The sequence below is a fragment of the Rhinopithecus bieti genome, unplaced genomic scaffold (assembly GCF_001698545.2).
Source record: "Rhinopithecus bieti isolate Rb0 unplaced genomic scaffold, ASM169854v2 scaffold_15769, whole genome shotgun sequence".
Classification (NCBI taxonomy): Eukaryota; Metazoa; Chordata; class Mammalia; order Primates; family Cercopithecidae; genus Rhinopithecus; species Rhinopithecus bieti.
In genome coordinates, this window is record NW_016809129.1 from 1,148,506 (window position 1) to 1,163,627 (window position 15,122).

Consider the following 15,122-nt stretch of genomic DNA (forward strand, 5'->3'; position numbering starts at 1 on the left):
TTTTTTTTTTTTTTTAATATCTAATTACTTCCACAGTGGTGGTCATCATGTATTTGTAGGTTCTGGTTTCTCTTCTTTCATTTCTTCATACTTTTCTATCTTATTATTGACCGTGTTGCTAGAAACACAACCCTTTGAACTAACCCAGTTGCCAGGAGTCAGAAAAGTTTTTTGACTGTGAAAATACAAGCTTTGTTTTGGAATGAACATCTTTTAACCTATCTCATTGTCCATTTTGTATAATCCTGGAAACTGTTCATGTAAAATGGTCACTGTTTTGAGGCTTTCACTACACTTAAAAGACAAATATCCAGTATTATTAACAAACTCCTCATAAAATGCATGTTTCGTCTCAAAGATATCACTTCAAGAACTGCGTGCTCTCTGGGTTACTTACCCACAGATGCGAATAATTCTTGCTACAAAATTCTTGCTACTTTTTGAGCTCATCTAAAATGTCATAAATTACCTAAATCTTGGAAAGATCTTCTCCAAGATTCCCAAGTTAATCAGGTACATCTAAGAGAGTCCCTCTGAGGAAGCATGAAAGGCAGATGAGCCTACCGATCACAAAGTTGGCCCTGGAGGATGACTGTCCATACTGCTGCTCAATGTACTTTGGTTTGTATGTCACCATGCCGAACAGAGAATTGAACTGAACAGTGCTTGTACATAAATAGAGGAAGTATACTGGATTTCCAAAAAGATTCTTCAGTGATGGAAGAAAATCTATAAAACAAAAATAACATAGACTAATTAAAGTTGCTGTCATGCATGGAAGAAGAGGTAGCCGTGGTGACAGGAGTTTCCATTGTCACAGAGTTTGGGAGTAGTCATAGTTTGGCGCACACATACACTATGTATAGTAAGCCACTGGCATGCATCAACCTGCGATCTGGCTAGGTTCAAATACAGACATAGGCACTCATTTCTACAGACATGCAGTATAGGTTATATTAAAGGTAAGAGTCAGAAAAGAACAGATTCCTCTAACTGATGTGGGCAAAAGATGAAAAGGATGAGAATACTCCCTCATCATCCAGCTGGGAGTCACAAGCAGCACATAGAGACCTTCACTTTTCTTGTCTGTATTCCTCAAACTTATCTTGTGGTCAAAGAGAAAGAAATACGAGAGTTATCTCCATTTAATATGTGAATTTTAGTGTGAGAAATGAGCATTGATCTTTTCCCTTTTTCCTATTATGTAGACTACCAATTAGACATGTGAAGAGTTTCTGCAAATGTAACTATTGCTTGAAGGGACACGAAGAGGGGCTCCTCATTTCCATGAAGGGGGTTCATTAGAACACTAGGTTTTTGCCTACAGAACACTCACCCTTGGTGAGAGACATGCATTGATCATTGGTGAGAGACACGCATTGATACACATCTCTCAAATGAATAGATCTTATCTGTAGAAACACTGCCATCCCTGAAGATTAAGCCTTTTATTTTCTGTATATACAGAGTTACAGGAAGCAGCAATCCTGGGTAGAGACAACTGTAGGATCTAAACTGAGGAGGTGTGAGAAGGTGGGGACATCAGCAGGAAAGGCTGTCAAGCCTTTGGTCTTTGGTCGTGTACTGCAATCAGTTGTTCAGTAATAAAGCTGACATCAGTTTCCAGTTTTGCTTCTGATATGATTTCTCAATTTTTTTAATACATGAAGGGAAGTGAAGGATATAATTTATAAATCTCCTTAAGTCCCAACATCAAAATGAAAATGCTTCAAAACGGAGAATTTTACTTACCTCTTGCCATTTCCATTATTTTTGCATTTTCTCCCTGGGGTGTTTGGTAGTCTGTGTGATCATCTCTAATAAACTTGGATTTCTCAGAGGAAGAATTAGAATCCTCTCTACTTTGGGATCTTGGTAAACTCTTTGGTAAATACCAGAAAGGCACGGCTGCAAGAAGACTTATGATTCCTGCTATTAGATAGCCAAGCCACCAGGCTCCTACCCACTGGGGATCTTTTGGGGTAATGGTTATGTGATCTGAAAGACAGAGGGGATGGCTAAGTAATACAAACAGCAAAGCTAATATGTTAAAATAATCTCCTTAAAAATAAATTATTGCAAAACTCTATAACATCATAAAAATACCTAATAATTCATCTATGCTATTTTTTTTTATCTGGATATTATCACAGGCATACCTTGGAGATTTTGCAGGTTCAACTCCAGACCACCACAATGAAGTGAATCTCACAATAGAGTCACATGAATTTTTTTGTTTCCCAGGGCATACAAAAGTTATGTTTAACTATACTGTAGTCTATTAAGTATGCAATAGCATTATGTCTGAAAAATGTACATACCTTCATTTAAAAAACTGCTATTGCTAAAAAATGCTAATGATCATTTGAGCCTTCAGTGAACAGCCATCTGAATGTTGATGGCTGCTGACTGAAGAGGGCAGTGGTTGTTGGAGGTTGAGATGACTGTGGCAATGTATGAACATAAGAAAATGATGAAGTTTGCCCCATAGATCAACTCTTTCCTTCATGACAGTTTTCTCTGTAGTATGCAATGCTATTTGATAGCATTTTACCCACAGTCAAACGTCTTTCAAAATTGGAGTCAGTCCTCTCAAACCCCGCCACTGCTTTATCAACTAAGTTTCTGTAATTTACTAAATCTTTTGTTGTCATTTCAGTAATGTTTACAGCATCTTCATCAGGAGTAGATTCCCCCCCAAGAAGCCATTCACTTTGCTCATCCACAAGAAGCAACCCCTCATCTGTTCAAGCTTTATCACGAGATTGCAGCAATTCAGTCACATCTTCAAGCTTCATTTCTGATTATAGTTGTCTTGCTATTTCTACCACATAGGCACTTACTTTCTCCACTAAAGTGTTAAACACCTCAAAGTCATCCAGGAGGGTTGAAATCAATTTCTCTCACACTCTTGCTAATGTGGATATTTTGACCTCCTCCTATGAATTACAAATGCTTTTAATGGCATCTAAAATGGTGAATCCTTTCCAGAAGGTTTTAAATTTACTTTGTCTAGATTCATTAGAAATCACTATTGATTGTAGCTATAGCTTTGTGAACTATGTTTCTTAAATAATAAGACTTGAAAGTCAAAATTATTCCTTGATCCTTGGGGTAGAAAATGGATGGTATGTTAGCAGCCATGAAAACATTTATCTATTTGTACAACTCTGTCAGAGCTCTTGGGTGACTAGGTACATTGCCAATGAGCAGCAATATTTTGAAAGGAACCTTTTTTTTAAATTCTGAGCAGTAGATCTCAACAGTGGGCTTTAAATAGTAAACTATGCTACAAAAAGATGTGCTGTTATTCAGCACATCTTTATTGATCTAGTTGTAGAGCACAGGAAGAGTCTATGTGTAGGAATTTCAGAATGTTAAATGAGCATTGACTTCAACTTAAAGTCACCAGTGGCCTTAGCTCTCCAACAAGAGAGTCACCTTGTCCTTTGAAACTTTAAAGTCAGGATTGACTTCTCCCCTATGGCTGTGAAAGTCCTAGATGGCATCTTCTTCCAGTAGAAGCCTATTTCATCTAGGATGAAAATCTGTTATTTAGCACAGCCACCTTCATCAATAATCCTAGTTAAATATTCTGGGTAACTTTCTGCAGCTTCTCCACCAGCACTTGCTGCTTCACCTTGCACTTTTGTGTTACGGAGACAGCTTCTTTCCTAAAACCTCATGAACCTATCTCCGCCAGCTTCAAACTTTTCTCCTGCAGCTTTCTCATCTCTCTCAGCCTTCAGAGAATTAAAGAGGGTTAGGCCTTGTTCTGAATTAGGTTTTGGCTTAAGGGAATGTTGTGGCTGGTTTAATCTTCTCTCCAGACTACTAAAACTTTATCTCAATAAGGCTGTTTCACTTTCTTATCCTTCATGTGTTTGCTAGAGTATCACTTTTGTAATTTCCTGCCAGAACTTACATTCACAACTTGGGTAACTGTTTGGTGCAAGAGGCCTAGAGTTTCGCCTGTCTTGGCATTCAACATGCGTTCCTCATTAAGCCTAATCTTTTCTAGCTTTTGTTTTAAAGTTAGAGACATGCAACTCTTCCTTTCACTTGAACACCTACAATGACCTAGAGGTCATTGTAGGGTTACTAATTGGCCTAATTTCAATATTATTGTGTCTCAGGGTATAGGGAAGTCCAAGAAGAGAGACAGGGGAATGGCCGATGGAGCGGTCAGAACAAATGCAACATTTATCAATTAAATTTGCTGTCTTCTATGGGCACAATTGTGGTGCCCCAAAACAATTACAATAGTAACATCAAATATCACAATCACAGATCTCCATAATGGGTATGACAATAATAATAATAATAAATAACTATAAAAGCTTGCGATATTAGGACAATTACCAAAATGTGACATGGAGACACAAAGTAACCACACGCTGTTGGAAAAATGGTGCCTATAGACTTGCTCAACACAGGGTTGCCACAAACCTTAAATTTACTTTATTGTATTTGCAAAATACAATAAAGTAAGGCACAGTAAAACAAGCTATGTCTGTATTATCTCTGTTATTGAAGGAAAGAGAGTGCTTTTTGGAGCGAGATACTTTCTTTCGTTCATTAGATTAAAAATAAAGAGTCTAAATTCTGGAAGAGGCCTCATGATTTTCTTTTTTTCTTTTTTGAGACGGAGTCTCGCTCTGTCGCCCAGGCTGGAGTGCAGTGGCGCCATCTCGGCTCACTGTAAGCTCCGCCTCCCGGGTTCACGCCATTCTCCTGCCTCAGCCTCCTGAGTAGCTGAGACTACAGGCACCTGCCACCAGGCCAGGCTAATTTTTTTGTATTTTTAGTAGAGATGGGGTTTCACCGTGTTAGCCAGGATGTTCTCGATCTCCTGACCTTGTGATCCGCCCGCCTGGGCCTCCCAAAGTGCTGGGATTAGAGGCGTGAGCGACCGCGCCCGGCAGCCTCATTATTTTCAAACCCTGCTCTCAGGTTCTGCAGAGAGACCCCTGGTAAAAGGAAGGCAACCCATGGGGAGAACTTTGAAGGCTCAAAACCTCATGTGGTGACTCCTCTATATCAGCACCACTTTCATTTGATTTACATATTGAATATCTGTGTGGGATTTTACTTGAAGAGTTATGCCCTGCACCTTTCAGTCCAAACCCGGTGGAAACTTCTCACTATGATACTAAATTTGAGATTCATTAAAATCAGTGGAATATTTTTTAATAAATGGTGGTTAATACTACTTCAGAGCTATTCTGGATACGAAGCGGTATTTGTATGTGTAAGCAAAACTTTAGTATTTTATTTGTCGTAAAAACTTTGTTTTTGAAATCATTTCTGATTTGCCTAAAATAAGTATTGATAGGTTTTTGAATCAAACCATGTGGGTGTTGTTTTCTTCCTAGGCAAGAACCTAGAAAACATTTCATTACATTCTATCATAACATTCTGTGAGAACAAAATAAACACAGGTCCCTTGAGAAGCAGGCTCAACTGCCACTGAATTATACTGGGTAATATGCTTATACTAGGTTATTACTGCATGTGAATCGCTTCCCCTTAACAATTTTCCTCTGTGCTGCTCGTCTCATCTATACTTTCTTGTCTTTAAAATCCATCAGCGGATTTTAAACTTTGTGAAGTCAGGGAACTCAACTGATTTGTTCAGAGCTGTAGAATAGCCCGTGGCATAAAGTAAATGCAAAATAATTGGACGGGAACTAATGAATGAGTAAATAACATTTTTGAAGGTTGCCTTGTAGTTTGTTTGACTTAAATGCAAGAATTTTGCTCTTGTTTTAACATGCGAACGTCAAAATGCATTTCCACGTTTTTTTTTTAAGTGAAACTTATTTAGTTTGTAACGGATCTCTTGGAATTCTTTAAAAAAAACTGACAAATGCCATCTATTTCTAGAGGGTGTATCCCACAGAGATAGAAACAAATTATTAGCTATGGAAAGATCAGTGTCCCCTCTGCCATTTATTTCCTACACAAGCAATATCCCAGAAGAAAAGCCAGTCTTGCTCGATAATATGCTATAATATGCTTCTACCTAAAAATGACTTGTAGAGTAAAAATAAAAAGAAGGGCTGTTTGGTTGCTAGTAGACTTTAAATCCTTAGTCTTTCTGTCAAGTCCCCAAATACATTATTAATTGACGTAACTGTAATAAATGTTGACACACCTGAAGCCAACAAGAATGAACAAGTAGCTACAGTTTTCAGTCTTAACTATGCTGGAATGCATTTAAACTGACAAACCAGATGTGAAAAAGGATACATCTTAATAACAAATCATTGGTCATCCAGTTCTAATCATCACCTATTTTTCATATTCTATTTATTAATCTGTATAACTATATTAATAATAAAATTTTAGTTTATGAAAGATTATGACTGCCATTTTATAAAAAGGCAATTTGATAATTTCCACACTGTTCCCATTAAAAATGTTACAGTAACTAAAATAAATGAATAAATAAAAAATAAACTCCCTTACCTAGGTTTACAAAGCCAATGTCAACATATAGTTTGGCACATAATGAACCTAGCAGGAAACCAAAAATTGGTCCTATAATTGCAACCGTCTGCACACACCCTGCACCAATAAAAGAAAAGGAAGAAAAAAGCTGTCATTTATTTACTTTGATAAATTAATACAATTTTAAACAAGAAATGTGAGATCCAGTAAGTAGCTCAAAATGTTTTAGCTCATTTGCATGTGTTTAGTCAACTTTAAAACCACATTGAATCAGAAAATAAGTCCTTCACTGCTTTGGGAGAAGAATGAACAATTTTAAGGCATTAAGTATGTCTTAGTAAGAAAATAACATTAATACTCTGAGGAACTTAATTTTCCAAAATGGAACCAACTGTATTTCCTAGGATTAGATTGCCCATTGATAAAAATTGGAATTGCATTAATTTTGATAGTTTGTCAAAAACATTTTACATTCAGTTAAGTATAAGACTTGTCTTGACATTCAAATGGATTTCTTCCACCTTAGTAAAAAATTGCATCCATTCACTCCAAGGTTCTGTGGGATCATTAGTGAGAGCAGGACCTATGCAGATCCCCAGATCCAGCTAACAAAGGTACTAGGATTTGGAGCAGGAAAAGTGCTCTCTGGAACCCTCCTGACCATTCAGGTCAACCTTCATAGATAGGTGGAACAGATGGCCTGAAGGACACCATTTCTAATAACCAGAAAGGTACTTCTTCCCTTCCAAACATCTCCAATCTGTCTTTCATTTCACCACAAGGCTTAAAACACACATATTCATGGGAGATTAAGTTAACTGGAAGAGTAAACGGCAGTTACCAGATACTTTTTACCAGAAGCAAAAGAGAACAAGCCCTGAGTTCCTAGAGAAGAAGGGGACACCTACGCACCTGTATGCTTCTTCTGGCTGTGACCTTTCCTCCAGTCTCCAGAGTAATTGCCTAGTGCAGGTGATGAAGTGTTTGTTGCAGTTCCAGTTCCTGATTTTACTGGAGTTTTCTGTTAGAATAAGAGCTGTGATCTTAACTATAGCCTATCCGGGTGTAACCAGCACCCCCTGGAGTCCTGCAGAGCATAGCCCAGGCAAGATTATACAGTGGACCTAGCTGCAGCGTCCCTTCAATGAATTTAAATCTTGCCTTTCTGTCCCTGAATGTGAGACCTCTAAAAGATCAGAATTTCAAGAAATCAAGACTGATGTGTGTCAATACCATAGGAAAGGGTACAATAAAAATTTAAAAAGGAGAGACTGAAGTGTGTTTCTAGCTTAATATTAAGACATCAGAGAAAACCAAAAAATGCTGTGTAGATGCATCTTACCTTAGGAGTTTGCCTCTGCTATATTATTTTGGTTTTTGTGATTTTTAGTTGCTGGTCTAGTTACTGGAATGTGTTCCAGAGATGAGGTAGCCTCATGCCTTGCTTCTATTTTTTTTTTTTTTTAATAATTCTCTTTATCCATTTCTACCTGCTTTTGAGATCTCAAGATTTCTCATTGCCTGTCCCTCATAGCTTAAAATAATTAGGGCTCATCAAATGGAAAGCAGTTTCTAGGGCTCAGGAAACAAACTTTTAAGTAAACTAAAATACCTAAATGCTTTAGCTGTATAGTTAACCCACTAAAAATCACCTATGAAACCTGAAGCCCACGTAGATACCTTCACAAGGTCATACACCATTGCAGTTGAGCTCACAGTTATTTTCTTTTAATCTGATGCTCCTTTTCTAATGCAATAGATCCCTCTAACTGTGGTGTCTTCACCATCCAAATCTTAAGTGTGCACTTCAGAAATGTGTGAGCTAAACAAAGGAGTTGGATATCAAGTATACAAAGCTTCCACATTTAATCTAGCATAGAGTGGAATTCAGAAAACTAGACACCCTTCTTCCCAAGAAGCTAAGTGAAGCAATATGTCAGTATTACCAATATAGAAAGCTGCATTGTCTTCACTGGCAAAATCATCCAAGTAGGCAATGCCCAGAGGCTGAATGGGAGTTTCTCCTATTCCACGAAGAAGATTGCCCAGGAAAACATAAATCCACATGGAAGAGCTAGTGTCCACTTCACATTCTTGAAAGAAAAACAAACCAGCAGATTGAAAATAGATCACTATAAAAGTTAAGTATTTATTCTGCATTTCTACAATATATCTTAAACTGAACTAGAACGCAGGAGTTTTTGTGCAATAGTCATAATTTGATGGGAGTCTGGTCAAGTTCTAAAAATGTTTTATATCTTCAACCTTTTCGGCAGAGTAAATCCCCGAGAGACTTCACCGAGCAACTCTATTGCTTCTTGCTCCTGATCCCTTTACTTTTTATTCTCTCCTTTCCATTTCATTCCTGCCCTGAGCTATTTGAGTTCCCACACTACAATGACATTCAATATCTATCTGGGGCAAAACAGAAAATTTGGAACAAAGTCTTTCTCACCTTAATTTTTAGTTCTTTTGAACAAAGTCTTTCTCACCTTAATTTTAGTTCTATTTTCAGCAGAAATCACAAGTAATCTTATTGTTCACTCCGTTTTATCTGAAATTCGAATTTTATATGATTGATATTCCAACATTTGGGCAGTATTGCCTACATTTATATTTGTTTGTTAGTGAATAACCATTTTAGGACTTTGGAAACAAATTTACATAAAATGATAAATCCCTATACTTTAGCAGTATAGTTATTCCAACAAAAGAAACATTTTGACAGCATTTTTAGAGTAAAATTCAATGCTAACCATTTTTAAATGCTTTTGTAAAACTCATGTCTTAATATGATCATGTGCACTAGGATAATTACCCTCATATCATAAATGAAACATAGCTTTGAAGGTTTAGGTGTTTTAATAAAATTGATAATGTTAACAACCTCCAACAATCATCACTGCTGAATGTTCTTTCTCTGCCACGTGCTGAACTAACTGGTTTGCAGGCATTTTTTAACTGAATCTTCCTAACAATCCTATGAAGTAGGAGTTATCTTTACCTGTTAATAACTCTTAAAGTAATTTTTGGCTTTGAAGAATAGATTACGCAAGGATCCAAGGTGAACACCTTTGGGCAAGTGAATCAGACTGCATAACTAACAGAAAAGACTCCTTTGCACTCATGTGGATTCTATCTGACTCTGCTTCTTCTAGAAAAGTTCAAATGACCATGGAATTTTCACTTGTCTTGTCTGGATTTCTATTCTGCTTCCAAAAATACTATATGAATTCCTTTTCTAAAATTAACTCTAATGTACATTCTAGCCCTAGCAATTGTATAATTCTAAGAGGCTTTTTGGTAGGAGAGTCTTGTAGTAGAGAAGTGTAGACATCTTAGGTGTGTGCTTTTTAATACAGTAACCATAAGCCACATGTGGCTATTAAAATTGAAATTAAATAAAATTAAAATTCAGTTTTTCTGTCACACTAGCTATATTTCAAATACCCAATAGTCTCCTGCAGCTAGGGGCTACTATATTGGACAGCAAAGATATAAGACATTCCTATTATCACAGATAGTTCTGTGGACAGCTCTGCTATAGAGTGTTGCAGGGAAGATGAGGATTGTATGTGGAGCACTTTTGAGAAGATCCTTGCTATCAGCTTTAGGGTGAGCCTTGTGTCCACTATGTTTAAGGAAACAGATGTTAAGGGAACAAGACCTCACCTGAAGGAAAGAAAATAATTGTCTGTCTTTCTCTGTATCTGTCCGCTAACTTGTCCTTTTATTAAAAGCATTTTAGTTACTGAGTCTATGTTTAACCTTTCACCTTTCACCTTTTTACATTACAGGTTTAAATATTTCCTAACTAGCTGTGCTGTCATTATATCATGTCTCTTTCAAAACAAAACACCTTCCCTGACTGTACATTGTATACAGATGAAACTGCAAGCCCTTAAGTCAGCTCCCTGCCTTCTTATTTGAACCTAAACCATATTTATTATCCGTTATATTTTTACATAAACAAGGATGCTGTTCTTGTCCATTGATTTGAATGCATCCTCCTGAACATATCTATTACCCCCTTTCCCATTCTCCTCTTTGTCTAGAATGCATTCTTTCTTTTGATACAGCAGGAGAGGGTAAACTTTTTACATTTCTGTGCTCTCCTCTTCCTTCTCCTTCCACACTTCCATATGTTTTTAGGCCTTTGTCCCCTCCCTTCATTCAAACAGACAGGGCTCATTGCCCAGAAAAAAAGACATCTCAACAGAAAGTACTAATGAGAATATTAGGGGAGTGAAAAGGTCTTGTGGAATAGATAAGAGATTTGGATGGATCACAGGTATATATTAATTTTAAAAAGGCTTCCATTCTGCCTGTATACAATGTGGTTCCTCCGGTTAGGAGTAGGGGGTGAAATTGGGAGGTGGCAGGGAAGGAGTGTGGAGCATATTGATGCTGAAGGGAAGCTGAAGGGAAAAGAGGGGATTTGCTCTCCCTGCCTGTACTGAGTCCTAGAGACACAGTAAACACCTGTGGATAAATTCATGGCTACTCTGAGTAAGGAAAACCTGTGTTACCTTGGCCAGGTGAAGCCCAGGCAGGAGGCAAGACTATTTCAGTCTAGTTCAGATTCCTGCCTTTGACTCGCGGGACTTCCAGTGTCTACAGTGATATAGAAGAGAGTATTCCTATATTCCCAAGGGTGTCTCAGACAAAGCATTGCTGTGCCGTATGCATCAGCCATCTAGAACACTAGACACTTTGATGAAATTCCTGCATCCTAGCTCAGGTGAAAAATGTAATTATTTCTATGTGTCTAAGATGGCCACTTCCGTACTAGAGAGAGCTGCTGTGAGAAAAAAAAGTATGAACATGGACATAAGATAGCCCATGGTGACAAGTATGACCAAACATTGTGACCACAGGGGTTTTAGATATCTAAGCTGGCAGGGAACTAATAACACCAAGAGCTCCCACCACAGGTGTCCATTTTACTGTTATGTAAGCTCCCTAGATTGTAAATAACCCCTGGGGACAAAAAGTGAGGTTAGGGTCAAATTGAGATTACATTTTGCCATTCTGACAAAAAGTGGCTGAACACAGAAATTAAATTGACTTACGGGAAAAATTTTATTTCTTTCACAGCTGAGCAATGGATTGAGAGTTGTATGTGCTAAACTAGTTTCACCCTGCTTTCAAGACCCACTTATTCAGAAGCATTGAAAGATTTTCCCAGGCACTATCAATTAATGCTCCTTTTTTTTCCAAAAGATTTGATCATCTGGTATATTTTCTTAGGATCTAATCAAACACTGCTTTATATTCTAGGAATTTTTATGGCATTGTGATGTCTCAATTTAAGTAGTAAAGCTTTCGGAAGCAAAAATCATAGATACTTTTGTCCATCCTAAAGCACATATAAAGTCTTTTTTTTTTTAAAGCTTGCTTAGTCAAGTCAAAAAAATGATCTTACCGTTACTTATTTTGGATTTTGATTTTTCCATAACTGAAACTGGTAATTGACTGCTTGACTCTAGGAGACACGGAGAGATGCTGAGAGTAGAATTGGAGGAAGGAGAATATCTTTCATATTTGTACCTGTATAAGAAGAATGTTTTCTCCATGATAGACTCATTAACATCATACCAAGAATATTATACGTGTACTCTACGAATCTTTAGGGTGCCAGGTTGAGCTTGCAGCTGTCTCTGAATCTAATTCACCAAACCAAGGCAGCATTTAACAGCAGATTTTGCTGAAGAGGTAGCCAGAAGATCTAGCTCACAGACTCGACACCAAGCTTGTCCTACCCGCCGTCTGTGGGCCACATGTGGCCCAAGATGGCCTTGAATGCAGCCCAACACAAATTCATAAACTTTCTAAAAACATTATGAAATATTTTTTTGCAATCTTTTTAGCTCATCAACTATTGTTAGTGTATTTTAAGTATGGCCCAAGACAATTCTTCTTCCGATGTGGCCCAGGGAAGCCAAAATTTGGACACCCGTGCTTTACACCATACCTGGGCCAGTCAATTAATGACGGAAAATAAAAGTAAAAAGTACTCATAGAGGCTCATCTTAAAGCAAACTAATGACTATAAATCACCTCCCCCCTCGGTGAAAAAGTATTCAACTTGATAAAAGCATGATTTTTTCTGAGTCAGAGAAAGAGCCATAATTAAACAACGTATTGCCATCAGCATACTTTATTTAGAGTTGTAAATATAGTTGAATTTCAAGGCTGATTCTGGAGAATGGAGAATGACACACTTTGTACCATTTATCCTGATGATATTTTGCTTTTTCTCTGCTGGTTACTAGTATAGCAACAAGTTCCTTTTTTTTTTTTTTTTTAAGAGATGGAGTCTCGCTCTGTCACCCAGGCTGGAGTGCAGTGGCAGGATCACTGCTCACTGCAAGCTCTGCCTCCTGGGTTCACGCCATTCTCCTGCCTCAGCCTCCCAAATAGCTGGGACTACAGGCACCCACCACCATGCCCGGCTAACTTTTGTATTTTAGTACAGACAGGGTTTCACCATGTTGGTCAGGATGGTCTTGATCTCCTGACCTCGGTCTCCCAAAGTGCTGGAATTACAGGCGTGAGCCACCGTGCCCGGCCACAAGTTACTTCTAATTCCACCCGTTCCCCTATTTATAAGGTTATGATAGCAGCTGGGATAAAGGGCCATTGCTTAGTGGGCATCCTGTGATAATGCTAATCTACAATCTCCCAGTTCTACTCTTGCACTTAAATTACCCTTCATATGCCACATTCTCCACACTCTTTGTACCCCTTGGGGGAGAGGTATCTGGTAAGAAAACATCCCAATATCATCTTGATTCTCATTTTATTCAGGTACTATTTGACCAAAGGCTAGTATTCATAGGAATATGCATTGGCATGTTAATAGTAAAGAACAGTTTATTCAGCATGGTAAAGAAAAGATGTATTGCATTATTAAAATACTCAAGTTGATAAATAGGTTAACTTAAATCTGTTTTGTGCAGTCTACACCTCAGTGGGTTGATGAACCCCACTGAAAATGTAAGAACATTTTTGTATGTATGTTTTTATGTGAATGCTTAAGAGAAGAGGGTAACAGGTTTTATAATTTTATCAAAGGTTCCCTGACCATAGTAGGTTAAGAATCACTCAATGAGGTTGACTGTTTTCAATTCTTAAGTACACATGAAACATTTAGCATTGAAATCATGGTAAATATAATTTTATTTTGTTAATAATTACAGATAAATCATTGACTGTTATGATGCTTCAAGACTATTGAAGTACGGATGGTAATCATGGAGTATTTTGAAAAATTTTCGTTATTTTAACTCAGTTCCTACTGACAACAGGTTACTGTTGCAAGTATCATAATTATTTTGATTTCAAATAACTGGTACCTTATTTAAGTGCCACTTTTGTTACTAATTGCTATCTGTGATACTCTAAAAAAATTAAGTTTTAGGTTTTAATTGACTTAGTTGTAAAATGAGAGTTATGGATGTGGTCTGTACCTAAACTCTGTCGAGGAAGAGACAAAGGTGTACTTATGTAAATCTGGGACTAATATTATAAATGCTTTCATATTAGGGGCTTTAGCTTTAGTTCTGACCTGCATTCAAATCCTGACTGATGCACTCTTGATTTTGATGTAGGAAATTTTACAGTAGCCTCCTAAATAGTCTGCCTGCTTCCAAGCTTGCCCACCAGAGTCAATTCTCCAAGCAGCAGTGTGATCCTTTAAAAATATAAGTAAGATCATGTCACTCTGCTTAAAGCCTTCTAACAACTTCGCATCTCATTCAGAGGACAAACTAAATACTTGTACTTGTCCTAACCTTACGACTCAAAGGATGGTCTGCAGACCAGCAACATCAGCTGAATCTCAGCACCAACCCCAGGGCCACTGAATCACAATCTGCAGTTTACCAAGAGCCTCAGGTGATTCAAATGCCCATCAAAGTGAGAAACAACGTTGACATATTCTCTCATTCCCTTTTACTTCTCAGCATTCATCTTCTGTGCTTTCCCCGTGGTCATTGCCTTTTAGCCACACAGACCTCCTTGCAGGTCATCCATGCACCACACTTCCTCCTACTGAAGAAACTTTGCCTTCACTGTTCACTTAGGCTAGAAGTCTCCTTCCCCAGATATCCACATGACTGTCCTCTTTACTATTATCAGGTATTCTTCAAATGTCATGAACTCTGTGAGCCATACGTTGACTACCCTACTTGATACTGCAACCACCCCCAACCCACCACACATACTCCTTATGTGTCTTTACTGGGTTATTTTTCTCTGTAGTTCTTACCGTTCTCTGACATACTGTATTTATCTGTTTATTTTCTGTCTCCTCCTCAGAAGATCTATGAGGGCAGGGATTATTTTGTCACTACTCTTTCTTGACTGCCTAGAAAAATTGTATATATATATATATATATATATATATATATATATATGTGTGTGTGTGTGTGTATATATATTTCACAAATATATATATATATATATACTTGCTAAATTAATAAGTTAAATGAGCTAACACATAAAACTAAACAGCGTATTAGGAATAGGCCCTCAATAGTTGCTATCCATGATTAATAGGACATCAAGGATATTTCTGTAAAAGAGACAGAGCACAGTTATCTCTTAGAGAATGAAAATCACATTTTGGATAAGTACCCAGTTAGTGACTAATGTTGTGTAAAGAT

At 37.6% G+C, this 15,122-nt stretch overlaps 1 protein-coding gene across 3 annotated transcripts in view; it reads right to left on the reverse strand.

Annotated features, from left to right (window-relative positions):
• The window catches only part of SLCO1C1 (solute carrier organic anion transporter family member 1C1), a 65,735-nt gene that overhangs the window by 36,266 nt on the left and 14,347 nt on the right, over positions 1-15,122 (reverse strand). For 2 of the 3 annotated variants that reach the window (XM_017888606.1, XM_017888607.1), the window contains exons 6-10: positions 11,879-12,003; positions 8,400-8,546; positions 6,472-6,570; positions 1,753-1,998; positions 565-729 (exon numbers count right to left, since the gene is read on the reverse strand). In XM_017888606.1, the coding sequence (XP_017744095.1) occupies positions 565-729; positions 1,753-1,998; positions 6,472-6,570; positions 8,400-8,546; positions 11,879-12,003 (782 nt within the window). The remainder of the gene's footprint in view (positions 1-564; positions 730-1,752; positions 1,999-6,471; positions 6,571-8,399; positions 8,547-11,878; positions 12,004-15,122) is intronic. The other variant, XM_017888608.1, reaches the window with a different exon arrangement.